Below are 27,573 nucleotides of genomic sequence, written 5' to 3'. Positions count from 1 at the left end.
CAAAATGAGGATGATAATAATAGTAACTATCACACAGAATTATTTGGAGGATAAAATGAGAAAATGCTTGCATGGGCTTTGGCAGAGCGCTTGCTTCATTCCAGGCGCTTGCTGCTTACTGTTGAGCCGTGCGAGGCAATAGGAGCGTGAACGGCAGCAGGGCAAGGATTTTCTAAGTGTGTATGTGAACTTCGTGTAAAAACAATGTCTGCAATGTGTATACATGCACATGTATGTGTAAACTGTGTGTATATATGTGTATGGGTACATATGTGTGTAGGTGTTTGTGGGTTGTATATATATGTATGTTTATATTCTTTGTGTGTAAATATATACATGTATTCTGTGATACTGGCAATGCCTCTTATTTGTTTAATAATGACACTGGAAGTATGTTTTTTCCTCTGGGAGCTCCCCTCTTCTGCCAGAAATCTCATCTTTAAGTGGGGTGGTATTAACAATAACTTTGCCTAATTGCTCTAATGATTAAATGTTTCCTATCATGCTCATCTCTATACTTCAACAATACACGTTGGTACATCTTACATAATTAATTATGCTGGGGGAGTTTTCTTATAAAACTGAAGTTATCTCAAAAATTAGTGCCTTGTAATTCAGTCAGTTTATCTCCCAAAGTCCACTCAGTCAACCATTATTTTTTACAAAATTTTCTTCTTAGTGTCCTTGACTCTGGTTTAAGGAAACTTGCTTTCCTGATAGTTCCTTTCTCCAGGAGATTATAAGGGAGACCTTGTTCTAAGCCTTCAAGATATCAGTGTTATGGGCTTATCTTGAGAATGTAATGAAATGTTGCACCTTAAAAACAGAAGTCTGTACAATTATGAGGGTTTATCTAGTACTCTTCATCAACTGTGACATTCTCCTATTTTCTTGGTCTTTCCTTCTCTGGCACGCTGGGATTCAGTTTACTTTTTCCCATTACAATATCCCATTATAGGCTTTAGAGTCCGCAGTTCAAACATGACCCGTGGGAAATAATGTGCCCTTAGTGATATTTAAACACACATAAGAGCCACTGTCTACAGGTGTTTTTTTCCTGACATCTCTCTAGCCCCATTCACAGTTGGGAAGCACACCCTAAATGGGTTCTCACTGTACCTTTTCCGTGCCAAGTCTCCTATCGCAGCTTGTCATTAGCTGGCCTGTTCTAACTAAACACACTTGATTTGATCATATTACATGGTCATGGTGAGTCTATAAATTGATTTCAACCCTTTTTTAAATCCATGAGTTTGAAATTCTGAGGTGAGATTCATTAACAGCATGAACTTGGGGACAGCCCTGAGAGTTCAAGCTACTGCTTTAGCTCTTACTAGCTATATGATGCTGAACAAGATAGTTAACCCCTTCCCTCCTCAATATTCCACTTGCAAAGCTGGAATTCTTAAAGTAGCTACAGTTTTAGGCTTATGGCAAGGATTTCTGAGACAATGTACATAAATTCCCTGGCCCACAGTTAATACCTATTAACTGCAGGCACCATTCCTGTTAACATTAAAGTGCATTTACTTAAAATTATGAAAAAGCCATTGTCAACCATGCAATTTAAATTACTACCACTACTCTTTTTTAAAAGGTGGTCACTGCTATTGGTTCTGTTCAGAAGAAACAAATCTGAAATGACAACACACTTTGGCAAACCATCCAATTCCCTCTATCCCTTTCGCTTCATTTCTTACTTTCTAGATAAGTAGCACTGAATGTTTCTTTCTTTTTACTCGTGTGTCCTGATATAACTTGGTAGATACATCATCTAGAGAAAATTTCTGAAATGCTGGATTTCTCTAACTATTGCATATTCAGGGTGAGTCATCAGCCTTTCTCTTGGATGGTAGTGTTGTCATTGTTATGAAACACTCAAACTCATGGGGCCATATTCATTATACATTCACATTTTTCTTGGAATGTTCAACTTAAGATGTTATTTTTTCCTGAATATTAAAAGTCTGCCAATGTCATTCTGTCTGTGGCCACTATTATAAAAATAGATATTTCAGCCAAAATAACTATGTGGTTTTAATGTGTACAGTGTTTTCATAATAGTGAAAATACTACAACAGGGTTTTTTGTTGTTGTTGGGGGGTTTTTTTTTTGCCCACATTTATCAACAGATCTGTAAAGGAACTGCCTGCCTTAGAACGATTTTATGTCTCTAAAAATCACAAAGGCCTATTTTTGTGTCACAAGGCCTATTTTGGTAAAGATGCAGATGTATGAGTAAATAAACCACAATAGTAATGAAAGTACAATTCTTTTTTTTTTTTTTTTTAAGATTGATTTATTTATTTATTTGACAGAGAGAGAGATCACGAATAGGCAGAGAGGCAGGCAGAGAGAGAGGGGGAAGCAGGCTCCCCGCTGAGCAGAGAGCCCGATGCGGGGCTCAATCCCAGGACCCTGAGATCATGACCTGAGCCTAAGACAGAGGCTTTAACCCACTGAGCCACCCAGGAGCCCCTGAAAGTATAATTCTTATAGTAAATTCATTTCTTCTTCTTCTTCTTTTTTTTTTTTTTTTTTAAGTAATCCTTAGAGGCACCTGGGGGGCTCAGTGGGTTAAGCCTCTGCCTTTGGCTCAGGTAGTGATCTTTGGGTCCTGGGATCAAGCCCCGCATCTGACTCTCTGCTCAGTGGGGAGCCTGCATCCCCCTGCCCCCGCCTGCCTCTCTGCCTACTTGTGATCTCCGTCTGTCAAATAAATACATAAAATCTTTATTAAAAAAAAAATTTTTTTTACCCAGCATGGGGCTCGAACTCATGAACCTGAGATCAGCAGTCACATGCTCAACGGACTGAGCCAGCCAGGCGCCCCATAAATTCATTTCTTAGATGAGGAAATTAGCTCATGGGGCTCAATAAATTTGTTATTAGCCTTAAGAAATATGTGTGCTTGCTGGTGATTTTGATAATGAGAGTGGTCCAGACTTAGTGAATTGATGGTTAGATCACTACTTCCGATTGAAAAGTTCATTCAGTATTATCATTACTACTTTGGGCAAACACAGACCAAAACCTGGGAATTGAGCCTTGCCAGAAATAATATTTGCTGAAGATTAAGGAGCCCAGCATGATGCCCGTGCTAAATGCTCAATCAGTTTTTGCTGAATTAATGAGTTAGAATTTCATTCTTATCTCCTATCTTCTTGCTGATTCTGCTCTTTAAAAAAAAAAAAATCTCACTTGTGTTAATATTTCTCCTAACAGGAAGTTATATTCAAACTAGACACACAGAATTTGGAGTCTGGCAGACTGAAATGTCCTTTTGATCCTCAGCAGCCTTTTGCCTCGGTAATGACAGGTAAGATCAATGGCAGGCAGTTCTTGCTTTTAGGTGGTTTTCTGAAAAGGTATGTGTAGACTAAACCACATTTTCTTATTGAGTTAAAGATTATCTGGGATTACTCTTTCATGGGCTATTTGATTATAGTATGTTAGTGCCATATCTCTATATTTAGCATCCTTATCCTCAGGGGAGGACCAAGCAAATCCTTCATTTCTACACAGTTTTAATTTATATTTATTTATCTGGGAGAGAGGGAGTGTGTGAGCACAAGGAGGGGAAGGGCAGAGGGAGAGAGAGAAGCAGACTCCCCACTGAGCGGGGAGCCAGCGCAGGGCCACCCCAGGACCCGAGATCATGACTTGGGCTGAAGGCAGATGCTCACCCGACTGAGCCACCCAGGCCCTCCTCTACCCAGTTTTTAAATGAACTTCTGGTTGAATTTTTTTTTAATGCAAACGACACATACTTTCTTGTTCTATAATTTTATTTCGATGTCTCAGATTTTCTTATATGAAGCTATGTCTCTATTTGGCTTCTATGAAAGTTAAATTTAGCAATTCCTTAAACATAATAGGTTACAAAATATGCTGAAGATTTGAGTGGGAGGATTAATAATAAGATGAGGCAGATAAACTAATAAAACAAATGGTGGAATACAGGTAATATGAAATACAGATAATAGAATGTTATAACACCTTTTCCCTCAATGCGAAATTTTTGTTAGCACATTCAGTCTTCTCTTGCTTTGTCTACATTTTAAATTCGCTTGTGAGGTGACTGTCCTGTTTAAAGAAGGCAGTGCTGTGTGGTCTGAAGTCTGTTCTGAGGAATGTCAGCATGACCTCTGCATTTTAAACATTATAAGGACCCCTTTTGTCTTGGTTTGGTTCATGACTTTACTCTCTTTTTATTGAACTTGTCTATCAAATGTTTGAATAGACGATAAGAGTGAAGTACCATGACATTTTAATTTTCACTTAGTGAGAACTAGTGATCTTCCTTTGAAGTGAAAGCGTGCGTGTTTTTGTGTGTTTTGAAAATTGTATGACTGATGTTCAGTCTTTATCCTCAGAAAGTGAGATAGATGATTTGGGATTCTGATCTGTCAAGTGGGGTTGACAGAGCCTTAATAAAAACAATGGATTGCAGGCATCGGTGACCCCTCTTGCAAATCCCTAAGTGATTTAAATACAAAGGCAGTTTTAAAGCCTGGGTTTACAGATACAGTTTTTAGGTTGAAACACACTTTTTTTTTTTTTTTGGACAATATGTTCAAATATCTACAGTTTTTTTTATGTTTCAAATGAATAGTTTGTGTCCTTTACTCTTACCAAATAGTGTCTTTTTGATGTTATTTTTTTCTTCCATTTTAAAAAATTTGCTCCACAAATGAAATATTATCATTTACCATTAAATTTTAAGAGATTGCTTTAAGAGAAGGAAGTAATATCATATCTATATTTATTTTACCTAACTGGATTTCTCTCTTTTGTGTATTGTTTTGCTTTTTCCTTTGGAAATTGACTCCTGTCATTATTTAGATTGGTTGACTCTAAATAGTTGAATCACAGGTTATTTAGATGGATGTAATCAGAGGCTTTAGGAAATAGCTCAATCACTTATAGAAAGTCAGGGTGGCTCAGTGGGTTAACCCTCTGCCTTCAGCTCGGGTCATGATCTCAGGGTCCTGGGATCGAGTCCCGCATCCGGCTCTCTGCTCATCGGGGAGGCTGCTTCCCTTCCTCTCTCTCTCTGCCTGCCTCTCTGCCTACTTGTGATCCCTGTCTTTAAAATAAATAAATAAAATCTTAAAAAAAAAAAGTCAGAATTTTAAAGATAATGTTTCTGAGGAAAATTGGATTTTAGTGATAAAACAGTGTCTTTCATTGTTCTTATACATGGCCATTTATAAATCTAAATGTTCTGTAGAAATTAGTCTTTTTTTTTTTTTATTTTTGTCTGTTAGGTGTACTCAACATTGTTGACTATAAAGATTTCTTAAAATAGAAGCTTAGCTTTCAAAGGGCAATATATTCCACTATAGGGACAACATTCTTGTCTCTCTCCTCCCCAAGTGCTGACAAGCATTAAGGAACACTGGCCCACACCCCTCTTTCTCTCCTTCAATCCTTTTCCATTCCCCTTCTTCCCCCGTCTCTTCCTTTTCTCTCCCCTTCCTCTCATCCTTCTCCTTCCCTTCTTCCTCCCCTGCTCTTTCTCTTCTCCGTTCTCTTCTGTACCGCCCCCCCACCACCACCACCACTTCTCTCTTTCTGGCAAAACATGGATATGCATTTACAGAAATAACAGGACAAAGAAGTTCGGTATGCAGTAATAGCCACATCTTTTTCTTTTCAGGAATTCCTGTTTATCAGAACCATTAGAGATGTGATTAGCTGCAAGGAATGCAACATGTTATAATTACCAAGAATGACTTCAGTGCTGAAAGCTCCCTTTCAGCAGAGGTTAGGCAGAGAAAAGTTGTGGTCATTGAGGTTGTGTCGGTTAAGTAAATACTAATTACACAATCCATTCCTCATTATGGCATTTACTTTTTAGTATTTTTTTGTGCGGCTACTAAGACAAACTCCTAATTATGATGTATCTTTGAATTGTTTGTGGGGAGAGGGGAAAGGAGGGAGAGCTTATTCATAAGAGAAGCTAATCCATATGCAATTATGAATTCTGAAGACTTTGGCCATTTTTATCCTCAGGTCTCTAGCATCAGCATACCAAAGTTCATTGAGTTATCTTGTCTTTGACGCTACAAATTTTTCAAAATTTGAATGTAAAATTCATGAAACAGTATCTTCTCATATTAAGCAAGGAACGCCTTTGGTTTCATGCCATGAAATTAGTGTATTGCCAGTAGTATCTGCTGCTGTACTCACAGAAGTCCTGTGTATTCTCTTTTCCCTCTCAGATGAGTACCTCTACTCTGGAACAGCATCTGATTTCCTTGGCAAAGACACAGCATTCACGCGGTCCCTTGGGCCTACTCACGACCATCATTACATCAGAACTGACATTTCAGAGCACTACTGGCTCAATGGTTAGTGATGTTCTCTTTTCATTTTTTTTTTTTGCCTTTGCTTTTGGGTACATAAGAAACTCATTATTACTCATTCAGATGTGTTTGGGAATAAGTAGTTTAGCTTAACATTATAAAATACATTTGATTAATTTCCCACTAAGACAAATCCCCAGGACCTGTTGTGTATATAATAATAATAGCTGACACTTACTGAGAGTGTGCTATTGTCCTCGATGCTGTTCCACGCTCTAATTAATTCTTTAAATGTCCACAATGACATATGAGGTATGCATTGTTATTATGTGCCTTTTACAGATGACTAAACAGAGTGAGGTTGAGCAATTTGGTCAAATTCTTACAACGTGTCACTTATAGACCCTGGGGCTCAAGTTGGCGATCTTTCTCCTGAAGTCTGTTTTTTAATGACTAAGCCAAATACTATCTATGAGCCTAATGACAAGGGGTTAGGTTGTAATGCTAACTTCTTTTGTTAAAGGTAATTTATACCTGGGTTGACATGTCCCTCTAAAATTTTAAGCGTATTAATATTGACATTAGTTTATCGGATGACTTTTTTTTTGGAGTATTCTGAGTTTTAAAAAAACATACAGGGGGCGCCTGGGTGGCTCAGTGGGTTAAGCCTCTGCCTTCGGCTCGGGTCGTGATCCCAGGGTCCTGGGATCGAGCCCCACATCGGGCTCTCTGCTCAGCGGGGAGCCTGCTTCCCCCTCTTTCTCTGCCTGCCTCTCTGCCTACTTGTGATCTCTCTCTCTGTGTCAAATAAATAAATAAAAACTTTAAAAAAAATAAAAAAACATACAGTATTCTGAGTTTTAAGAAAGCCACTAATGAATTAATTGATTAATTAATTAATTACTGTTTGCTTATGCTCTTCTGCCTTACAGCAGGTCAGGTTTAATCATGATAGTCTAATGTTTTCTAATTATCATAGGACTTTATTATATAGCGTGGCAGAATCACATAACGTTTTGCCATTTTAGCAGACAAACAACGTTTCTTGTTCCCACCATAAATACTGGGTTTTAGTGCAGGAGGCCTGGGTAGACATTTCCTAGGGGCTATCTCTCCATCTCTCAGTATCACTTAAGCAGTGACAATATAAACAGAAGGGAAAAACACTTTAAAACATCTCTTTAGTCAGAACCTCCAGATACATTTGTTTACACAACAATGGGCTCTCCCTTGACCGAAAAAGAGCCTTATTAATGGGGAAGACAAATTTAGAATATCTCCCAACTACGTGATTTCTCATTAATTTCTCTACACTCAGGGCAAGACTATCTTCATGAGCATTGTGAGGTTTTTGTGGAAATACTTGGTTTGAGAGTGACTCCATGGATTTTTACCAAATAGAAAAACTTACCCATATCTGTTTAGGTAACAAGATATACATATGGCTTTAAAATGAAGTATAGATTGTATTTCTTAATCTTGGGATGGCAAATGTCATTAAATTGCCACTCTTTTCAGAGATTATTCTATTTATCCCTTAACAATGACAGGTCCATTTAGAAGTCAATGGCATTGCAGAATTAATAATGTCGGAAATCTTTATTCAACTGTTATTTGACTAGCATGTTTCTAATGCTGTGTGAAAAGGATCACAAAGGAAGAAGACGAGTTGGTTTAACATTTAGTAACAACTTTTGAGGATCCTTGGCATACTGAATACTGTTCTACTCCTGGGTTTACAAAGATTACAAGGGAGGGTTACTGACCTCCGGGATGACGGCTACTGGAAGCATTAGGAAAGAGTGGGAGTTGGGGCTGGAAAGCTGTAAATATTATCCTGACACCACAGGGAAGTTAACTATGGCCTAGTTCTTTTTTTTTTTTTAAGTATAATTGATTCATAACATTTTATTAGTTTCAAGGGTAAAATATAATAATTCAATATTTGTATATGTTGCAAAATGATCACAAAAAGTCTAGTTGATATCCGTCACCATACATAGTTGCAAGTATTTTTCTGTGTGTGATGAGAACTTCTAAGATCTACTGTTTTAGCAACTTTCAAATATGCAATACAGTATATTAGCTATAGTCACCATGCTGTGCATTACATCCCCAGGACTTATTTTAAAAGTGGAAGTTTGTGCCTTCTTACCCCTTCATCCATACCATGATCTTAATCAGGGAAACAGATCTTTGTTTTTTATAAAGGTAACTGACAGTAGCATGAAGAGAAGACTAGAAGAGAATGAGGATAGAGAAAGAAGCCATAGCAAGGAAATAGGAAAATACGGGACAAGAACAGAGGTATTGCCAGTGGAGATGGATGTGAGAATATACAGCAACAAATATTTGAAATAGAAGATACTTGTTTGGGGATAAAAAAATCCAAGGCTATGAGGACAGAATTCAAGAGAAGGTTTTGGATACTGAAGGAACTTGGTGATTAAAGAAGTCAGTAGAAAGGAAGAAAGGAAAAAGGAAGAAAAAAGTAGAAAAGTCTCAGTGGACTGAATGCAAGCAAATGACTAAGAATTAGGAAAACTAACATTTGTGGTTCTAAGACAGTCAAAGCAGAATGCTTAGTGATTATGGGCCAGGGGACCATATAACCCGGTTTGCCCTGGGTATTTCCAGTCTACCTCTAATGTTCTGTATCTCTCAAAAGTGTCCTAGTTTAGACAAGAATCACAGCTCTGTTTCTGTGGAATTAAATAATGTAGGTTTAAATCCTGAATGTCACTTATTTGTGAACTTGGTCAAGCCTTTCTGTGTCTACATTGTTTTGTCAAAAATTTGGCATAATAATAGTATTTATTCACAGGGTGTTCTAAGGATTAAATTAGATCATATAGGGAAGGTCATACTGGGAAGTCTAATGGAAGACAATTTTAAGAGTTCAGTGTAGATGCTGTCATCACCATCATTGTCACTATTCTTGATGGTATAAAAGACAGGAGGTGGCACTAAAACACCAAAGGCTCTGTGGTCCACTGACATCTGATAAGCATTTGTAACTATGGACCACCTTTTCTTTCTTTCTCTCTGCATTTCATAATTCTGTGAGCTCATCCACTCTCAGATTTCCAACTGTTTCCTGTGTTCCAGTGTTTCCTGAAACTACATATCTAAACCTTTTTTCTGCAACTCAGAGCCCTTAGAAATATTTATTTGGGTGTCTTATATTTTCCTTCCAGATCACAGGAAAGAAACTGATGTTTTATATGCGAATAAAGAGATCTAAGCCTTCACCCTGATAGTGCCACAAAGGGGGCTTTGGTTATTTTTTACAAATTGTTTTAAGTTGTGATCCTTTGCTTGAGTTTCTTTAAATATATGCAGATACAGGTAGAGATAGAGATATTTAAAAGACTAATTGGATCTAAAATCTAAAATCCCCCGGAATCTAATTTAAATTATCTTATTTTCCCTTTAGAACCTGCCCTTCAACACCAGTTTCCTGATTTCTATCTATCTTAACTTTCTAAACATTATCCACCCAGTTACCTTGAAGTTATCTTTGACTCCTTCCTCTCCCCCACCCCCTTTATCTTATCTATCACTAGGGCCTTTACTTCCCTCAAAATATCTATCGACCTTGTTGTTTCCATGGCCACCATCATTCTGTAGCTCATCATCACTTGATCTCTGGGTTCTTGCCACTATTTTATTGTTTGTTAATTCATCTTCCTATCGCTAATCTCTTCTGCTTTAAACTTATTTTGTATAATATCACCATTTTAGGCACTTCTAAAGTATTATTTTATTTACCGGTATAATCCTGAGAGAATTACTATTCCCACTTTACATATGGGGGATAGACTAGAAGTCAGATATACCGTGCACAGATAGCTAGTAGATGTGAGGTTGAAAGTCAGGGATGTCTTTCTTGCTCTCGACACTTTTTTCTTGACATCTTATGATATATTTTATGATCAGCCCAAATTCTGCTGTTTTGACTGCACATCCCCTGCTCCTGGAGCCTCATCTACAGACAAAGGTGGTGCCTACATGCTACGTTGTGCAATAGCAAACTGAGGATGTGGGTTTGGTTGCAGGCCCTAGAGCAGAGAGAGAACGTGTAGTTGGGTAAGTGATGTCGAAGACGGTGGCAGAATCTCTGAAGTCAGGGTTAGTGAGAACATCAGATCAGCTCTTTGCTGATGGACAGGCAGCCCAGAATTAGAAGAGCATGATGTTTCAGGAGACCCATTCAGCCGAGGAGATTCTCAGTCCGTGGAAACCAGGGCACAGCAAAGGAGAAATTATAGAAACTATATGAGATTCTTGTAATGAGGAAGTACTTGATTGGCTAAGGCAAAAGATTGACTTGCTTAGGGAGCATTTCTGTTTTCCATTCTGAGAAGTGGCCATTTTCTAGATAGAGTCACCCTGGGGTCCCAAGACAGAGGTCGGTGGATCATCTGGCTGGAATCTGGAGGACGGGGAAACAAAATACAGTGATTGGGGAACTATGAAGATTACTGGGAATAAGGTTATCATAGACATGATCTTATTCAACCTCATATTCCATAAATTAAGATAACATGAAGAAGGTGTGTCCAGGTCTACTATCCCCAAGCCTGGCCTTCCATTCCAGTACCAAACCTGGGAAAGCGGTAGTGTACCCTATCTCCTGAGTTGCAAGTTTGACTGCCCTTCTGGTGGCCGTTACGGGATTAGAGGCTGTTTCTGCCTTAACATTGGACCTGATGTAGCAGTTACTGACGTAGACTACTTGCTCTGAAGTGGCACTAATATAGTAGACACTAGCCACATGTACATTTAAATTAATTAAAATTAAATGCATTTAAAATTTGGTTCCTTAGACATACTGGGCATATTTCAAGCACTCACTAGCCACATGGGCTAGAGACTCTCATGTTGGACAGCACAGATGTAAAACATTTCCATCATCACAGGATTTTCTATTAGACAGTGCTGGTCTAAAGGGTACTTATTTATTAACTGTGTGGAGTAGCTCACAATCAAATAATGCAACAAAAGTATAAATTTTCTTTACTGTTCACTTAGATGTATATGTGAAACTCATGCCTTGGTCTCATAAAATTATTGCGAGGTTGAAAGAACTGACAGATATTCGATATTTCAAATGATGGGATCGGTGTCAATGTCAAATCAGTTTCTTCTATATAGTAAAACATCATTGTGTTATTTATTTCTGGTTAGACAGTTTGAAAGGTTTTCTTCCTGTTAAATTTTCTTCTCTGTACTTCCACTTTTAGTTTAGAATGCTAATTTTACATGTTTGTGATTCACTAAACTCTTGTAAATGTAAATCAATATTACATTTAGATTAAGTGAAATATAAGAATTAAATAAATTTGCAATTGAGTGTGTTTAAATAATTAACCTTTTAAAAAATATGATCTTATGTGAATCTTTTTAAGTCCATAAAATCCTTAATGCTTGTGTGTATGCCGTATTTTGTTCTTTGCCCTGCCCAAAATTAGCCAGAGCAAGATCAGCTATCCTCTTCACTTACCAATCCAAGGATCCTTGTCAGAATTCCTCTAGGACTTTGTCTAATCCAGGTTCAGTAACCTTAAGAAGTGTGAATACCGACCCCTTCTTTGAGAGACCAATCCATCTGCTAAATACCTCACCAGGAGGATGAAAACTTGCAAAGATGCAGTACTATGGGCGGTTCTGGATGAAGTCTTGGATGGTTCCACACTTCTCTTTCTCACTTTTCTTAATCAACTGAATCTTAGAACCATCAGGAAACAGGAATGTAGATACAAGTTAGAGTGGCTACTCAAATACAGTTGAGTTTTCGTGAGAATTTTAGGGTAAAGCTTAGAAGTATGACCATTTGGAAAATGAAAACAAACAATGATGCCTCAAATGCGTATGTTTTTATTTTCTTTGCTGGAGTAGATGAGAACTTCTGTTTTAAATTTTTATTTTTAACATATGGAGACAGTTTTCATTGAACGTGTCTCCTGGAGAATTCTGTTGTCTGCAAATTCTCCTTCCATTCTGAAAGGGTAACATTTTAAAAAAGTGATAGTGAGAATATATTGCAAGAAGAAGTGAAGGAAAGTAAGGAAGTCACTATTTGTTAATTCATGGTGTGGGTGTGCTCATCCGGGTGCAAAGAGATTGGTGACGCATACTGCAGGCTCCGTGAGTTAATGCCATTTTCACTAGGCAGTGCCTCTAAGTGTCATGCTAATAGCTCATTTGTGAAAATACATGATTTTAAACTCTATCCCCATTAGAGCATGTCTTTTCAATGCCGAAGGGGGAAAATGTGCCATTGTAATAAAGCCCAGGTGTCTATTGTTATGATTTTAAATTATTTAATGCAACAACTGTGCATGTCATACACTGATTAAACGATAACTATTTTTACTCAAACTTGGCAGCAACTCAAGAAAGAGTTTCTATATTAAAATACTAGCATCAATTGAATCTGCAAGAAAGATATTCTATACTCTTGAAACGTATTTATTTTTACCTCATGAGTATGCTTATTATTGAAATCACACAATAGAGTACTGTTTGATACTAACTCATTTTTCATAATTAGATTTCTTCCTATAATAAACATTTGGCTTCAAAATCCCCATCATTCAGTTTTCTCACAGTACTCCAAAATGGTTGTCTTATAGGACTTAGAACCAACATTTAAAAGAGAATCCAATAAAACCAACAGTCACTGAATGTAAGTGATTATTTATCTATAAACATCTAGGATCTATTGACCATCTGTATTATATGTTAGTTAAAAGGTGAAAGAAATACAAATTGGCGAGTATTTACTCTGTTTTTCCCCCACTGATATCATAGATAAAATTCCTGGAATGTAGACTAGTGTCATATTCTACCTTTGACCATTTCAAATGGTGATACCTGCCTTGGATAATATTTTCAATACCCAAAGTAGGTTTTCCTGTGCATTTCTGCAATAGGAGAATAGGAACTGTCATATTTATTTGGTCATCCTGCAGACCATCTACATTCTGCTTTGTCATAGAATTATTTTTTTGTTGAACTCAGTAAACAAGTGAAGACTTAACAATTGTCTCCTCTAACCACTTTGCCCATCTGAGTATCTGAGGAAAGCTTTACAAGCGACTCTGTCTCTCACACTGGAATTCCTTTTACCTGTAATGATTTTCTGTTTCACATCACTGAATTCTCATTTCCTCTCTAGAGAGAAAGGACTGTAAATTTTGTACTACAAAGTTATTTTTTAAATTATAAATTCACTCAATCATTAAAGTGATAGGATATAAATGTTACAAGGGTGACATGCTTCATGTAGAACTTTTATTTAAATTATTTGAGTGCTATGATAAATTCTGTTTGTGTGAATCCCCTTTTTAAGTTCAAATATTTGTTAAGATAAAAGAAGCCAATCATATTCCTATAATCCACATATCTTTTCAGTTTTATCCCTTTTGTGTCCTGCTGCTACTCAGGAAGGGCAGAGGGAGAGGGAGATAATCCTTAAGCAGACTCCCTGCTGAGCGTAGAGCCCACTGTGGGGCTCAATTACAGGACTCTGAGATCGTGACCTGAGCTAAAATCAAGAGTAGGACACTTTGTGGAATGAGCCACCCAGAAACCCCAAAACCTTACATGGTCTTCTTTCTTTCCTTTTTTTTTTGGATTTTATTTATTTATTTCAGAGAGAGTGAGCGAGAGAGAGAGCACACACATGCAGGGGAAGGGGCAGAGGGAGAAGGAAAAGCAGATACCCTGCTGAGCATAGAGCTAGACTCAGGTCTCAATCCCGGGACTCCAGGATCATGACCTGAGCCAAAGGCAGATGCTTAACCGACCAAGCCACCCAGGCATCCCCCAAAACCCTACATGGTTTTCTAAAAAAAAAATTTTTTTTTAAGTAACCAAAAATATATGAAAGTGAGATTATCAAGAGCGTAAGAGTCCACTGGAGTTCTAAACTTCAGGGAAAGAACACGGAAATAATAAAGAACAAAGGAGAGAAAGTTCATACACATAATTCCCACTCATTTTCCTCTTAAAGTTTCCCATTTAAGCAGAGAAGAGATTGGATAGGAGACCCCGGGTGACCCAGCCTGACTGGGATGGAGAAGACTGAACTACCCATCACTTGGAATCAAACATTAACTTTTGTTTATTGAAGAAAGCTCTTGGGAAAATTGTTTACTGGGCTTTTGGACTGCTGCTCTGCTTTAGCAGGGGATGATTTTCAGGACTCCTGGGGTACATGACAATAGGGCAAATGTTGATCTTCTTTTCTGTTTTGTTTTTGTTATGGTGCTGGTGGTTGTGGTTTGAAATTTTTTTGTCTTCTCTTGTTTCCTGCTCTACTTCCTAAAGACTGCTCTGTGCTTCCCTCCAGGCATCTCCCATTTTCTACTTCATTGAGGTTCTTCCTTCTTGAATAACCATTCTCTCTATTTTGCCTTAATCAAAAGAACAATTTCCAAATTAGTATCACCTCATTACAGATCTGTTACTTGGTTCATTCACACTTCTATAAAACCCAGACTTAAAAATGCCCAAAACTTTTTAAACAAGGACTTAGTAACCCAAACTGGCTTGTCATTGGTGCAGTGCAAAAGGATTAGTTGAGTTTCTAATATTTTTTTTTCATTTGACCTATATTATGGACATCTTTCCATGCCAGTACGTTTAGAATGTGTACCTTGTTTTTATCAGCTACCTGTTATTTGAACAAGTGTGTGGATGTGCTAAATTTTCTATCATCCTCTTGTTTGTGTCCATAATCATGATTATCATCCTGAAGATTCATTTAATAATAAACTTATTGAACACTTATAGATAATTAATATTATAAATTAAAATATGAATTAATATTATAATCATAAAATTATATTTTATTTAAAATTTTAAAATTTTAACTTAAAAATTTAAATTTAAAAATTATATTTAAAATTAAATGTTATAATTATAAAAATAATTATACAATTAATATTATAAATTAAATATAAATAAATAAATTTATTGAAACATTTATTGAACCCTTATTATGTGTCAGTCACTACCAGATAGCAAGTGCTTTACATATATTAATTCACTTGGTTATCGTATCAGTTATCTATTAGGTAGATGATTGATAGCCTCATATTAGGCATGAGGAAATTGAGACATAGAGAAGACAGAAATTCACATAAGGCCACCCTTGTAGTAAGTGGGAGAGATAGGATATAAACCTGCAAAGAGTATCTCCAGAACCTACAAGGGAGTCAACCCAAGCTCTATTAATTAGTTGTTTTAATTTCCCTTTTCCCTAAAAGGCAGCAAGTAACATCATAATGTATAAAAATTTGGGATGTTGTTTCTAGTTTTCCCTAAGTTCTTCATTCTATACATTGTGATTTTAAAAAACAGTGACTCCGTCAAATACAAGGAAAATATAAAATCGTAGATTCTCCAGGTTTGAAAGGACTTTCTAAGTAATTTAGTTGCAGTTGTGAACATCAGCCAGTCATGTTCTCACCAGCTCTCTGGAGTTCCTAGAGAACTTGTTTGAGATCTCTGCATACTAATACATGTTTCTGTATAGTGTCGTGTTTATTTGTGTGTATGTCTCATTTCACTCATTCCATTCATGGTTCATTTTTTTTTTTTTTATTCTGCTGATAGTTGTTTCACATTCAAAGACACATTATTCACAAGATAATGCTATCTTGGGGGCATTGTCTCAGTATTGTAATCCATAGCTTCTTTTCTTTCAAACAGGAGCAAAATTTATCGGAACTTTCCCTATACCAGACACCTATAATCCAGATGATGATAAAATATATTTCTTCTTTCGTGAATCATCTCAAGAAGGCACTACTTCTGATAAGACCATCCTTTCTCGAGTTGGAAGAGTTTGTAAGGCAAGATATATTTATCTTACTTAAGTGGCATGTATATGTATGTATGAACAATTAATTATGTAATGTTGAAGTAAAAGTTTATGTCCATCATTCATAAGTGATAAGATAAATTCACACTATCTTACATGAATAGTTTTTACGATCCAAAAGTGAAAAGGAAAAAAAGGATACAAATTTTCCCAGTATTAGGGTTTTTTTGTTGTTTTGGTTTTTGTTTTTTTTTTTTCCCCCAGTATGAACTGTTAGCCAGGTTTGAATTAGATCTCTTTGGCAGCTTGCTCCTTATTTTGATGGGTTTATCCCTTTGCCAGTTTTCACTATTCCCGGTAAGATCCCTGCATTGTCCTGGACCATGGAAATTAAAATGCTTTTGTACATTAAATTTGATTTTGAAGTTGAAAATAGTGTAATCACTGGAGTAACTTGAATACTAACAGAATAAGGTCTGGTATTTTTATGAAAACACATCACACATGCAAAATTATGTATCTTTATAGGGATCAAGTAAGTTGAAAATGTGGTTATAGTAATACTATAGTAAATATTTTCTAGACCATTTATCTAGATTAGGCTTTGAGAATAAATGAGATAAGAAGAAAAAACAAAGCAAAATGCAGAACTTTTTTTTGAAGAACACTGCAATTCATTTTTTAAGATTGTCATTTTATGTTAGTTACAGGAAAACAGAATTCTATGAAACACTTCCATTTTGTTCCATTCAAGTTCTCATTTGAGTGAATACAAGCTTTATAGAATAGTAATGCTACTGGCTCACACTTTTGATTTCAATATATTATTTTTTCAGTTGGCTTTATCTTCCTTGAAATAACTTTTCTTAAATAGCCAGACACCTTTCATAAACTCTGTTATTAAAAAAGAGCTGTTAAGTTAATAAGTACTCTGAATAGGAAGCTTTTTTTAGGTCTTGTACAAACTTTTCATTTTCTTCCATTTGAGCCGATCACTTTTTTGTCTCCATCTGTACCCTCAGGCTTTTAAGCACTTCCAGGGACAGAAATACAAACCATCACAGCGCTTAAAAGTGCTAATGAAAACATGGCTTTTGAATGAGGCCAGCTCCCAAGCACACATCACTCTTTTCCTAGTGTCCTAGCCACTGATGCTGCCTCCCACTGATCCCTTTACCCCCAGGGGACAGAACTCTCTAAAAAGCATCCTCATTCTTTCAGAGTCCAAGAATTCACAGTAATTTCTCTTGAAGCCTCTTGCCTAGAGATGAATGGCCATTGCTTGGAGTAGCCGTAGCATGTTAGTGTACTGAAGCATGCTTTGTAACAACAGTATTCCGACCCTGAAAAGCGGGGCTGTGGATTGACATCATTTACATAAATGAACTACATTAAATATGTCAAAAAAGATTTACAAGTCACTCTCTGATGAACACCGATAACAAGTGTTTTGTGAAGAAGTTCAATACTTATATCTTCGTAGGTCTAACACATGTGATAGAAAACCATTTGTTACAAAATAGTATTTGTACCCTATTGTTAAATGTACTGAAAGCTATGTTCGAGGTGGAAGAATATATTGAAGAAAAATGTAGTTGCCCCATTTATAAACTTATATTTTAAAAATATGGTAGAGACTCTTAACTATAAGCCTTGGGGCATTTTGTTTTAATTATGAACAAACTCCTATATAATTAAAAAGGCTGAGAGAATTGTAGTGCAGGAATCTTCCCACCACAAAAAACTCGAAGGCCACACAGCAAGATTTTGTCAAGCCATTGTGTTTGGATAAAAAGCTAACAAATTGTGAGATCAAATAAGGACATGTGATGGATGAATTTCCTCTAAAAAAAAAGATATAATGGAGGTTCTTCTTACATCTCTTTACTCAATCACTGTTTCTAGTTAGTACCATCTTCAGAATTTCCCATACACATATGATCAGTTCGTCAAATGTTTACAACATTTGGTTTTGCATACATCTCTAAAATCTCTTAATTGCAGCATGCTCTGACGGTTTTGAACTCTACTTAATAATTTAGGGTTAAAGTGTGGCAAAAAATGAGCACTTGTAAATGGAGATTTCACAGACAAGATTTAAAATGACTTGAAATCTTTTTATAAATAAGTCAAATAATAAGTCTATTTTTTAATTTTTTTAAAATATTTTATTTATTTATTTGACAGAGAGAGAGAGAGTGAGAGCAGGAACACAATCAGGGGAAGTGGGAGTGGGAAAAGGAGAAGCAGGCCTCCACCTAAGAGGGAGCCCGATGCGGGGTTCAATCCCAGGACTCTGGGATCATGACCTGAGCCGAAGGCAGAGGCTAAACAACTGAGCCAGAGACAGAGGCTTAATGACTGAGCCACCCAGGCGTCCCATAAATAATAACAAGTTTAATTAAAAAGAAAACAACTGTTTGGCCTCATAGTTGCTGTTAAATATTATTTTCACATAAAATGTTCTTCTGACATTATTCAGAACATATTATTCCTCTCTGTTGGTTCTTTTTTTTTTTTTAACCCCCATGGGATTATTACAATACTGCTTTTCAGTTTCAAGAAATAATAACAAATGTATGTCTATGCTATGAAACAAAATTGAGTTTGATAGATATAAGCAAAGATCCAAGAAGTCAGAGATGATGTTAGAGAAGTAAGAGTGAACTGTGTACACTTTACTGAGTTTAAAGAACCTTTTAGTAATGTGGGAGTTCTTTATACTCTTTGTTCCACCAGGATATTCCTACAGACTCATATACTTATAAATATTCTGGTTTTGTTGTTTTTATTTGTTTCCATTTGTAACTGATGAGCTGCAGCCTCCAAATTGGTGACAAGTGTTCCCTACCTCTTCAGCTACTAAACTCAAGTAAAAGTCATTTTATTGACCTGTCAAAGATAGTACTATTTGTGTAGTGTATTGTGATTGGTGGGGAGAAGATTTATTGAAATGGGCAAAAATTACACAAAAATTATTAAAGATTGTTTATAGAATAAGAATGAGTCTTTTCAATTCTGTAACCCACTCTTTCATTATTATATTGTTTCATTATTTCAATAGTAACAAAATATAAGTTCTGGACAAAATGCAATAATACACTAGACCGTGGGAGATAAGTAAACCACTGTCCCCTTTCTTTGAAATCTCCCAGCACACTGAGGGAAATAGAGATACAAACAGATAATCACAATATTAAGTGACAGGTAGGAGCTGAGAATACTGCATATTTGACGAAGCTCAAAAATTGAGTCTTGTAGAAGGAGGAGTACTACATCAAGGAAAGGAAAGGATAAGCCTTTCAGGCAGTGTGACAGTGTATATTTGGTTTACAGAAGGGTGAAATTTTGTTGGAAGTGGAACTGGAGGGGTGGACATGGGGGGCAATGTCATTCGAGATTGGAGTGGTAAATTGGAAGATAAGAAGTCTTGTTTCCATATTAAGTAGTTCAAACTCTATCCTGTAGGCAATGAGAAGTTACCAATGTTTTTTTTTAGAAAAGAAGTGACTTGATGGATAGATATACTTAGCAATAATTTGAGGAACCATCTGGATTGAGAAATATTTGCGACTAAGGACCCTAAAGAAAATAGGAGTGAATAGAATAGAATGCATAGAATCTAGATATGGATGTCTAATAAGTCCTTAATTTGTACTTCTCCTTTATTAATTGCTTAGTGTAGACTAGTGTGTCCACTAGAACTTTATGTGATGATAGGAATGTTCCATATGTCCATTCTCCAACATAGGAGCTGTGTGGCTATTAGTATTAACATTTGATTAGTGTGACATAGGAACTGAATTTTTAATGTTATTTAATTTTAACTGATATTAATTTAAAAAGTATCATGTGTGTTATCAACTGACTGGAATTAAAATAAAAACTTTAAATAATAAAGATAAGTAGTAGCACGTGGCTAGTGGCTACAATATAAATATAAACTATGAGAATATTCATTTACTTAACAATGTGTGCACAATGCTGTGCTAAATAAACAGTAGTTTTATAGAAGATAAAAAGGAAAAAGAAGTTATATTTGTATTCACTGAGCTTGCAACCTACTAAATGATATATGCTTTAAACAAGAAAACAGATTAATATATCATTGGAAAGTGTGGTAAGTGCTAAAGTGGTGTGGTGGGGAGGGGGAGTCACAGGGCATGGTTGGGAAAAATGAGTGGGATTTAGATTGGCTGTGGAAGATCTTCTGTCTGAGAAAGTAACTTTTGAACCAGATATTGAAAATGATTAGGAAATTTCAGGGCAAAGAGACAAGGATAGGGAAGAATATTCCAGGCAGAAGGAAAAGCCCATGTGAAATCTCAGAGGTGGGAAAGAGCATTGAAGAAATCAGACGGGCCGCTGGGTGGCTCAGTCAGTTAAGCATCTGCCTTCGGCTCAGGTCATGATCTCAGGGTCCTGGGATTGAGCCCGATGTCAGGCTCCAGTGGGGAGTCTGCTTCTCCCTCTCCCCCATCCCTGCTCATGCTCTCTCTCTCTCTCTCTCTCTCTCACTTTCTCTTTCTCAAATAAATAAAACCTTAAAAAAAAAAAAAAGATCTTGAAAGAGCTTTGCTGTGATGGGAACATAACAAGTACATGGGAAATTAATAGGATAGTGATTGTTTCCCCTTTAAAACATACATAAAATTTCAACAGTCATAAGAAGTCTTATCGTCCCCATTTGTATTTCGGACTGACTGACACTGCAGATATCGACATCATGATGTATATGAGAGGCTGCAACAAGTTCCTGTCCTATCGGATCCTTGATGCATTTTAATTCTTCCCTACTCCTGTCCCAGAAACATTAATACCTGCCTGTAGACACAGACTCTTAAATTCTTAGTAATTGTGATTTCCAGAAGATAACCAGAGATGACGGAAATTCACAAAGAGATATCTTCTGATATTTGATAGCAAAAACACCAAATATTGTGTAAGGGCATGAATTTTATACTTGGACATGTTGAACTTGACGTGGCTCTGGGATATGCTGCCAAAATAGCCAGTTGAAAATGGGAACCTGAGGCTTGGTGGTGTCTGGCATCATGAACTTGAAAATCACCAATGTACTGGTGGTTCTTGAAGTCATGGAGGTGTGTGAAATAGCCCAGGGAAATATGTAGTATGAGATCAATGAGCAAGGACACAATCCCAAGGGACAATGATATTTAAGGGGAAAAACAAAACAAAAACAGAGGAAAATACTATAAAGTCAATTGAGAAGAAATAGTTTGATAGTAGGTGGGGAATTTGTTGAGAGTGGCATGACAAAGGACAAAAGCTGTTTCAAGAAGAAAGCAATTGTCAGTAATATTACACACCAAAAGGAAGTCAGATGAGATTGTTATTAAAAATCAGGTATTTGGGGGGGGGGGAAGAAAAGAAAAAAAAATCAGGTATTCGATTTGGCAGTAAGGATATCACCAATATAGTTTGCTCGAATGATGAGAATATTCAATGTGGAAGCAGATCAGGCTTATGTCTCTGTTCTACGCCTTCCTAGCTCAGCTTTTTTTTTTTTTTTTTTAAGATTTTATCTATTTATTTGACAGAGAGAGAGAGATCAAGCACTCAAGTAGGGGGAGCAGCAGAGGGAGAGGGAAACGCAGTGGGGAGCCTGACAGTGGGCTAGATGCCAGGACCCTGGGATCATGACTCGAGCAGAGTGCCGAGGCTTAACTGACTGAGCCACCCAGGTCCCCCCAACTCAGCTTCTTAACTTAGGAAATGAGGGCACCCATCTCTTCCATGATGTTGTTACCAAGGAAGTGAAAGACTTAAATGAGATCATATGAATTTGGATGTGGCAGATACTGAGGAAGGTACTAGAAAACAAGAGTGACTTAACTAGGTCTCTGTTTTCAAGCAGTAAACAACGTAAAAGATTGACATGTGAATAATGTAAGTGCCTTGTCATACAACAGAGAGTTAAATGTCAAAACTCACGTACACACACACAACATATCATTCATACACACTCACACTTGGAACCAGGTCAACCAACTGCGCTTGGGAGCGCAAGAGTGGTAGTTTGTTTATATTAGGGACAGGGGTTGGTTAGAGATAGGTCAGTTACTAAAGGTTAATGGGAAGAGATGATATTTAATTAGTTTCCATGTTTGAAATTATGGTTATTATTTTGCCTTCATTTTTAGCAACATTTGTACTTGGAGGGTGGATCTTATTTCTGCATGTAGTCAAAAGGATTTGGAGACATGTCTCATGAAAATTTTGTGGACAATTTGAACAATGCAAACTTTAGACAAGAGACGTGCACAGGGAGAGACGCTAAATGTGGTAAAGAAGCTGAATTAAAGTACATTTCATGACAACCTCAGGAGAGTAAGCACCTCCTTTCAATCACTTTCAAACTCAGTTATGTTTATCTTTGTATATGGCAGAACACATTTACTGATGAATTATTTTTCAATGGTATCCCTACTTGCCTATCAAACCTCTTACTCCATTTTTCTCATATTTAAAATAAGATGCTTAGCCTAGATGATTTCTAGAGCCTTGCCAGACTTTGTAATTCTTTATTCTGTCATACAGCCAATATTTCAAGCACCAAATGGTGCACCTTACATCCCGGTCTGCTCTCATAAATGGTAAATTATACAGATCTCCATGGCGAGGTAATAAATGTTAACTGAAAGAACAGGTGAGACAGCCTGAAATAAACCTTCTGAATAGTCCTTTCAGATACAATTATTTATGTCTGTGTGGTGTTTATTACCGCACGTGTGTATGTCTGTCTGTGTGTGTGTGTGTGTGTGTCCCTTCATGACTCACCCTGTAAGTTACAGTGTGGAAATACCAGTCTCTTCAGTGAGGCTTGCTTGCAACTTTTCGCCTCGAGGCTGTTTCCCATTACTTTGGGATTCTATTCATTTTTGGAAGCATTGTCCATTAGCTTACTTATGCTCGCCCACTCTGGATTCCAGCTGTAGGTTATGCCAGTTCTCTTTTTTGTTTTGCAGTATTTCCTTTGGTCCATGCCAGGAATTCAGTTTGGATGGTCCTTTCACATAACTTGCCTGGGGGGGTCTAATTAAGTCTTTTGCCTTGATTCCACTTGCATTGTCTACCTTGATATATGGTCCTTTTTGGACAAATACTGCCTTTGAAGATTTGTATTTTTAGGCCGATGACACTTTCCGTATTTATTGATCTCTGCCGAGTTGTGGGGTTTTTTTGCTTACTTTTCAACGTGTCACTTACAACCTAAATGAGAGATTTAGAGCCACAAGTTACAGATGTGCTTTTGCTTCACTTCCATCTGTTTTCCTGTCAGAAATTCCTAGGCAAGGATTTACACTGTTGGCTGTATTTTTTTTTTTTTTTTAATTTACTGAGCTCTGATCCTACCTGAAAAAAAAAAACACAAAAACAAAAACAAAAAAACTGCTTATCATGCTTACATTTACTTAATTTTAACCTGTTAAATCTTAGAAACTGAACTTTTTAGTAGAGACTATTATCTAGTCCTGCATTTCTAATAATCTTTACAAGTTTTTGCAGTAGTTAGAAAAACATGTTCTCCATTTTGATTCTCCAATAGCAAATCGAAAACAGTCATCTCTAAATGTGAGAGTCCCTTTTAGGGGGAAAAAAAACAATATATATATATATATATATATATACACACACATACACATACACACACACACACACACACACACATACATATATAGGTTGTCTTGAAAGCCTCTTCAGAGTAGATCCCTTAAAAATCACTGTGCTTAATACCTGCCACACAAGTTTTTTTGTTTATTTTGTTCTTCTCCTCTCCCCTTTGTCTGAGATGTTTGAGCTTGCATAGCTTTGTTTCTTTTACCATTAAGGGATTTCAAGATTATTTGTAGATGAAATAGAAGACTCCTTACTTTCCTATTTTGCTTTTATTTCTTAGTGGTCATAACCCTATTACTTTTTTTTCCCCCCATCTCAATGAAACAGTTAGATGAAACGTGGTTACCACACATTGCAAAGGAAGATCCGGGCTAAAAAGGAAAGAACAACGACATAGTTCTCTCATTTGATTCAGCCCATGTAATTCACTGTCTTCCATTAGTTCATTTAATGTATTAAAAATGTCCTCATTTAAGCTCTGCTCTCAGTATAATACCATATTTTAGTGTATATGACATGCTTTCCTAATGAGGCTCTTGGAACCTCTTATTCCAGATTTTACTTTTTATTTCTGTCACATCATGATTATAGTTTCCAGCTTCTAAATAGGCCATTCTGTGTTTGGATTATCCTTATCATTTTTATTTACTTACCCGGCCCCATACAGACCATGTGTATTAAGTTTACAAAGGTTCTAAAATCCGTCCCTGGAAATAAGTGTGTGAAGCTCGAGGCAGCCCAGGGAGTACGTTGGACAGTGGCTCTGAAAGGTCAGTTGCCGGGGTCTTAGCCCCAGTATTTCCTGGTGGAATGGGTCTTCAGGCGATTCAGAGGCATATCTCAACACGACACTGTTTAAAACCCACAAGGGACAGCTGTTATCATAAATGACAGATCAGATAAAGAATATGAATGCTGTATTGAAAAATACAAGAGGCATTACATTGAAAACACCAAAGTATTAAATTGCCCTAATCTTACACCGAATGTGTAAAAAGGGTCCGTGGGAAGTCTATGTGTTTATCTCGGTGGGGCAGTTTCAGTTATGGGAAAAAAAAAAAAAAGTTGATTGATTTACAATATCATATTATTTAGATTACACTTCAAAAGAAACAGGTAGTATTAATTCAAACCAAAATCTCTGGGACTAAATGTCATTAAAAGCTAGCACTGGGGAGAAGTGTGCATAAAAGGTACACAGATGATAGTTCTCAAAGTGTTTTGGGGAATTCCGTTCTCTTGCCTGCACGAGGATGCAGAAGAGCATTAAGCAAAAGAACTAATTTTAAGCAAAGAAGAATTTATGAACCAGTCTGACTCCTGCATCGAACTTTTTTTTTTCTTTTTCTTTTTTCTAAATGCTGAAGATGTGCCATTCTTCAGTGTTTATTGACTGGAAAAGCCTGGTGTCTTTCAACTTAAACTCATTAATATATTTACAGATTTCTGAATGCTAATCTATATTTCCATGGAATACAACATGTTCACAGATGAATTGTGATTCCGTTGATTATCAAGTCTTCAGGCGTTAAGAGCTTAGGAGCTAAAAGGCAATTCTTGTATTTTCCAAGAGCTTCTGTTTCCCAAGACATAGGTGAAAAGGATCGTATTTATAAAGTGCTAAGAGATCCGCAAAGAGGATGATGTATACAGATAAAATTGTGTTTAGCAGATGAACCCAGCATAGTGACCCAAAGGTCAAAAGACGTACTCAATAAAAGTTCATGTGTGACAGTTTGTAGCTACTCCACATGTCTATGTAAGATTTATAAGGACTTGAATCTGCTGGGACAGTAGAAGCAAAATGGTATCACCATTAACCTGCCTTCTGACTGATCTACCCATTAGTAGCCTATGAGTGGAAATCATAGTATTTCATAATATGCAGCCATCACTCGACCACCTGGCCCAGAGACTTTATTTTCAAGCTGCTGAAGGATTCTAAATTGTGCTGTGTTTCATCTTCTGTCTTTTCTGTTTTTAAAATTAAGAACTGTCACAAACATATAAAAAGCCATAGAGAATAAGAAAACAGTCACCCTCTGTGTTCACCCCCCAGATGGAACCCATGTGGTCTCGCTTGTTTACATTTAATTTCTTTGTTACTTTCATCTGCATCTTTGTGTAGAGAATGTCAAGGCTTTTGGCAATCTGACCACAAAGAAGCTGTGATAGAGTGGGGGCACAGAAGAGACGGTGACTAAAAGCTGCTGATTCTGACATCTCAATAATAAATCTATTGTGTTAGTGAGATAGTTGTGTTCTTTAGAACTTCACAAAAATAAGCAAGGAGGTGACAATTTAGTACAAAAGTGGTTACCTCCCTTTCAGCCCTCCTCAGGGCTTAAAGTTCTCAAGGGGGATTTTGTAGATTTGCAAACAAATCCAGGGACTGAGAGGTGGTCAAGTCAGTCAACTGACACTTCCTTCCCTACAGGAGAAATACAACTCCTTGTGAATTGAACTTTGCCATTCCAGGTCATGCTTCTGGATGTCTCTAAGAGTTACTATCCAGTCATTAAATGCTTATAATCCATCCCTGAGAACTATTATCCCAGAAATTATACTTCTTTCCCTGCTGAGAGCAGGTGGCTTTCATCTTTGACCTGGATTTTTTTTTTTTTTTGCTTTTTTTTTTTTAATCATTTTATTCCTTGAGGGGCCAGGAAAGGGTGCTCGAGGATTGGCAAGAACATTTGAAGATTCTTTTTGTTCAGAGAATTGCAATTTCCATTTGTCGAGTTAAATATATATATATATATATATGTATATGTATATGTATATATATACATATATATACACATACACACACATATATGCAGGCTACAGTATAAGTCCCTTTCCTGTCCAACAAATTTGAACCTCGTAGAATAGTTAGAACTGTTTCATGGTTTGTCTTGAATACGGATGATAACTGCAAGTGGAAAAGGGGGATACTGTTTGAAAAGGGACATTTATTGTTGCTTTTATCTCATAAAATGTTTATAAGTGGATGTGATTGCTAATTTTTATGGTGAAGTAGTGATGTAGATACCTATTGATAGAGGAATGTCGTGGAGCAAATATTTGATATATCTGTTTATTCAATTAACAAAATAATTTGAGCAACGACTCTGCTAGGGGTAAAGCAGTAAACCAAACATAGTCCCTGGCATTAAATTCATAACAGTGGATATATTTCCTCAGGTATATTGAATCAACACTATTTTTAGTATTTATTGCTAACTCAAAATGTGCAAATAAAGGCAATGAAAATGTTTAAATATTATAAATTTGTAAGTGCATTACAAATTTATAATATTTAAAAATAAATCTTTAAAAATAAATATTTAAAAATAAAATCTTTCACAAAATTGAAAGATTTTAACGAGAGCTTGGCTTAGTACGGGTAGGGCTCTGCTAAAATAAATACAAAAGACAGAATACATGTGAATGTAAAAAGATATAAATCAAGGTTCATGAGAAAGATGAGAAGATATCTTACTTTTTATTTTTAAATTTATTTAAAAATCTCTTTCTTTCTGAATGATTCCAGATAACATATTTTCTCACTGGAATCCTACTAAACATTAACACAGAATTCATCATTAATAGAAGGAAGCATCCGTGTTTTTGCCTATTCATATTAACATCTGGATTTATATTTATTAAATGATCTGAGAATGTTAGCAGTAAAAATAAAGGTCATATCTAGATAAATCTGTCTTCACAGCTGCAGCCATTGTTAATCATCCAATAGCTAGCTTAAATATTGATTATTTTTATTATTGAGCAATGATACTGCAA

At 36.5% G+C, this 27,573-nt stretch overlaps 1 protein-coding gene across 1 annotated transcript in view; it reads left to right on the top strand.

Annotated features, from left to right (window-relative positions):
- The window catches only part of SEMA3D (semaphorin 3D), a gene marked incomplete at its 5' end in the record, with an annotated part of 126,269 nt that overhangs the window by 49,860 nt on the left and 48,836 nt on the right, over positions 1–27,573 (top strand). The window contains 3 exons of the mRNA XM_080818780.1: positions 3,226–3,319; positions 6,228–6,356; positions 16,035–16,177. Coding sequence (XP_080674906.1) covers positions 3,226–3,319; positions 6,228–6,356; positions 16,035–16,177 — 366 coding nt within the window. The remainder of the gene's footprint in view (positions 1–3,225; positions 3,320–6,227; positions 6,357–16,034; positions 16,178–27,573) is intronic.

This window comes from Martes martes, assembly GCF_963455335.1.
Source record: "Martes martes genome assembly, chromosome: 11".
In the NCBI taxonomy this organism is placed as follows: Eukaryota; Metazoa; Chordata; class Mammalia; order Carnivora; family Mustelidae; genus Martes; species Martes martes.
This window is presented reverse-complemented; position numbering and strand designations above follow the sequence as displayed.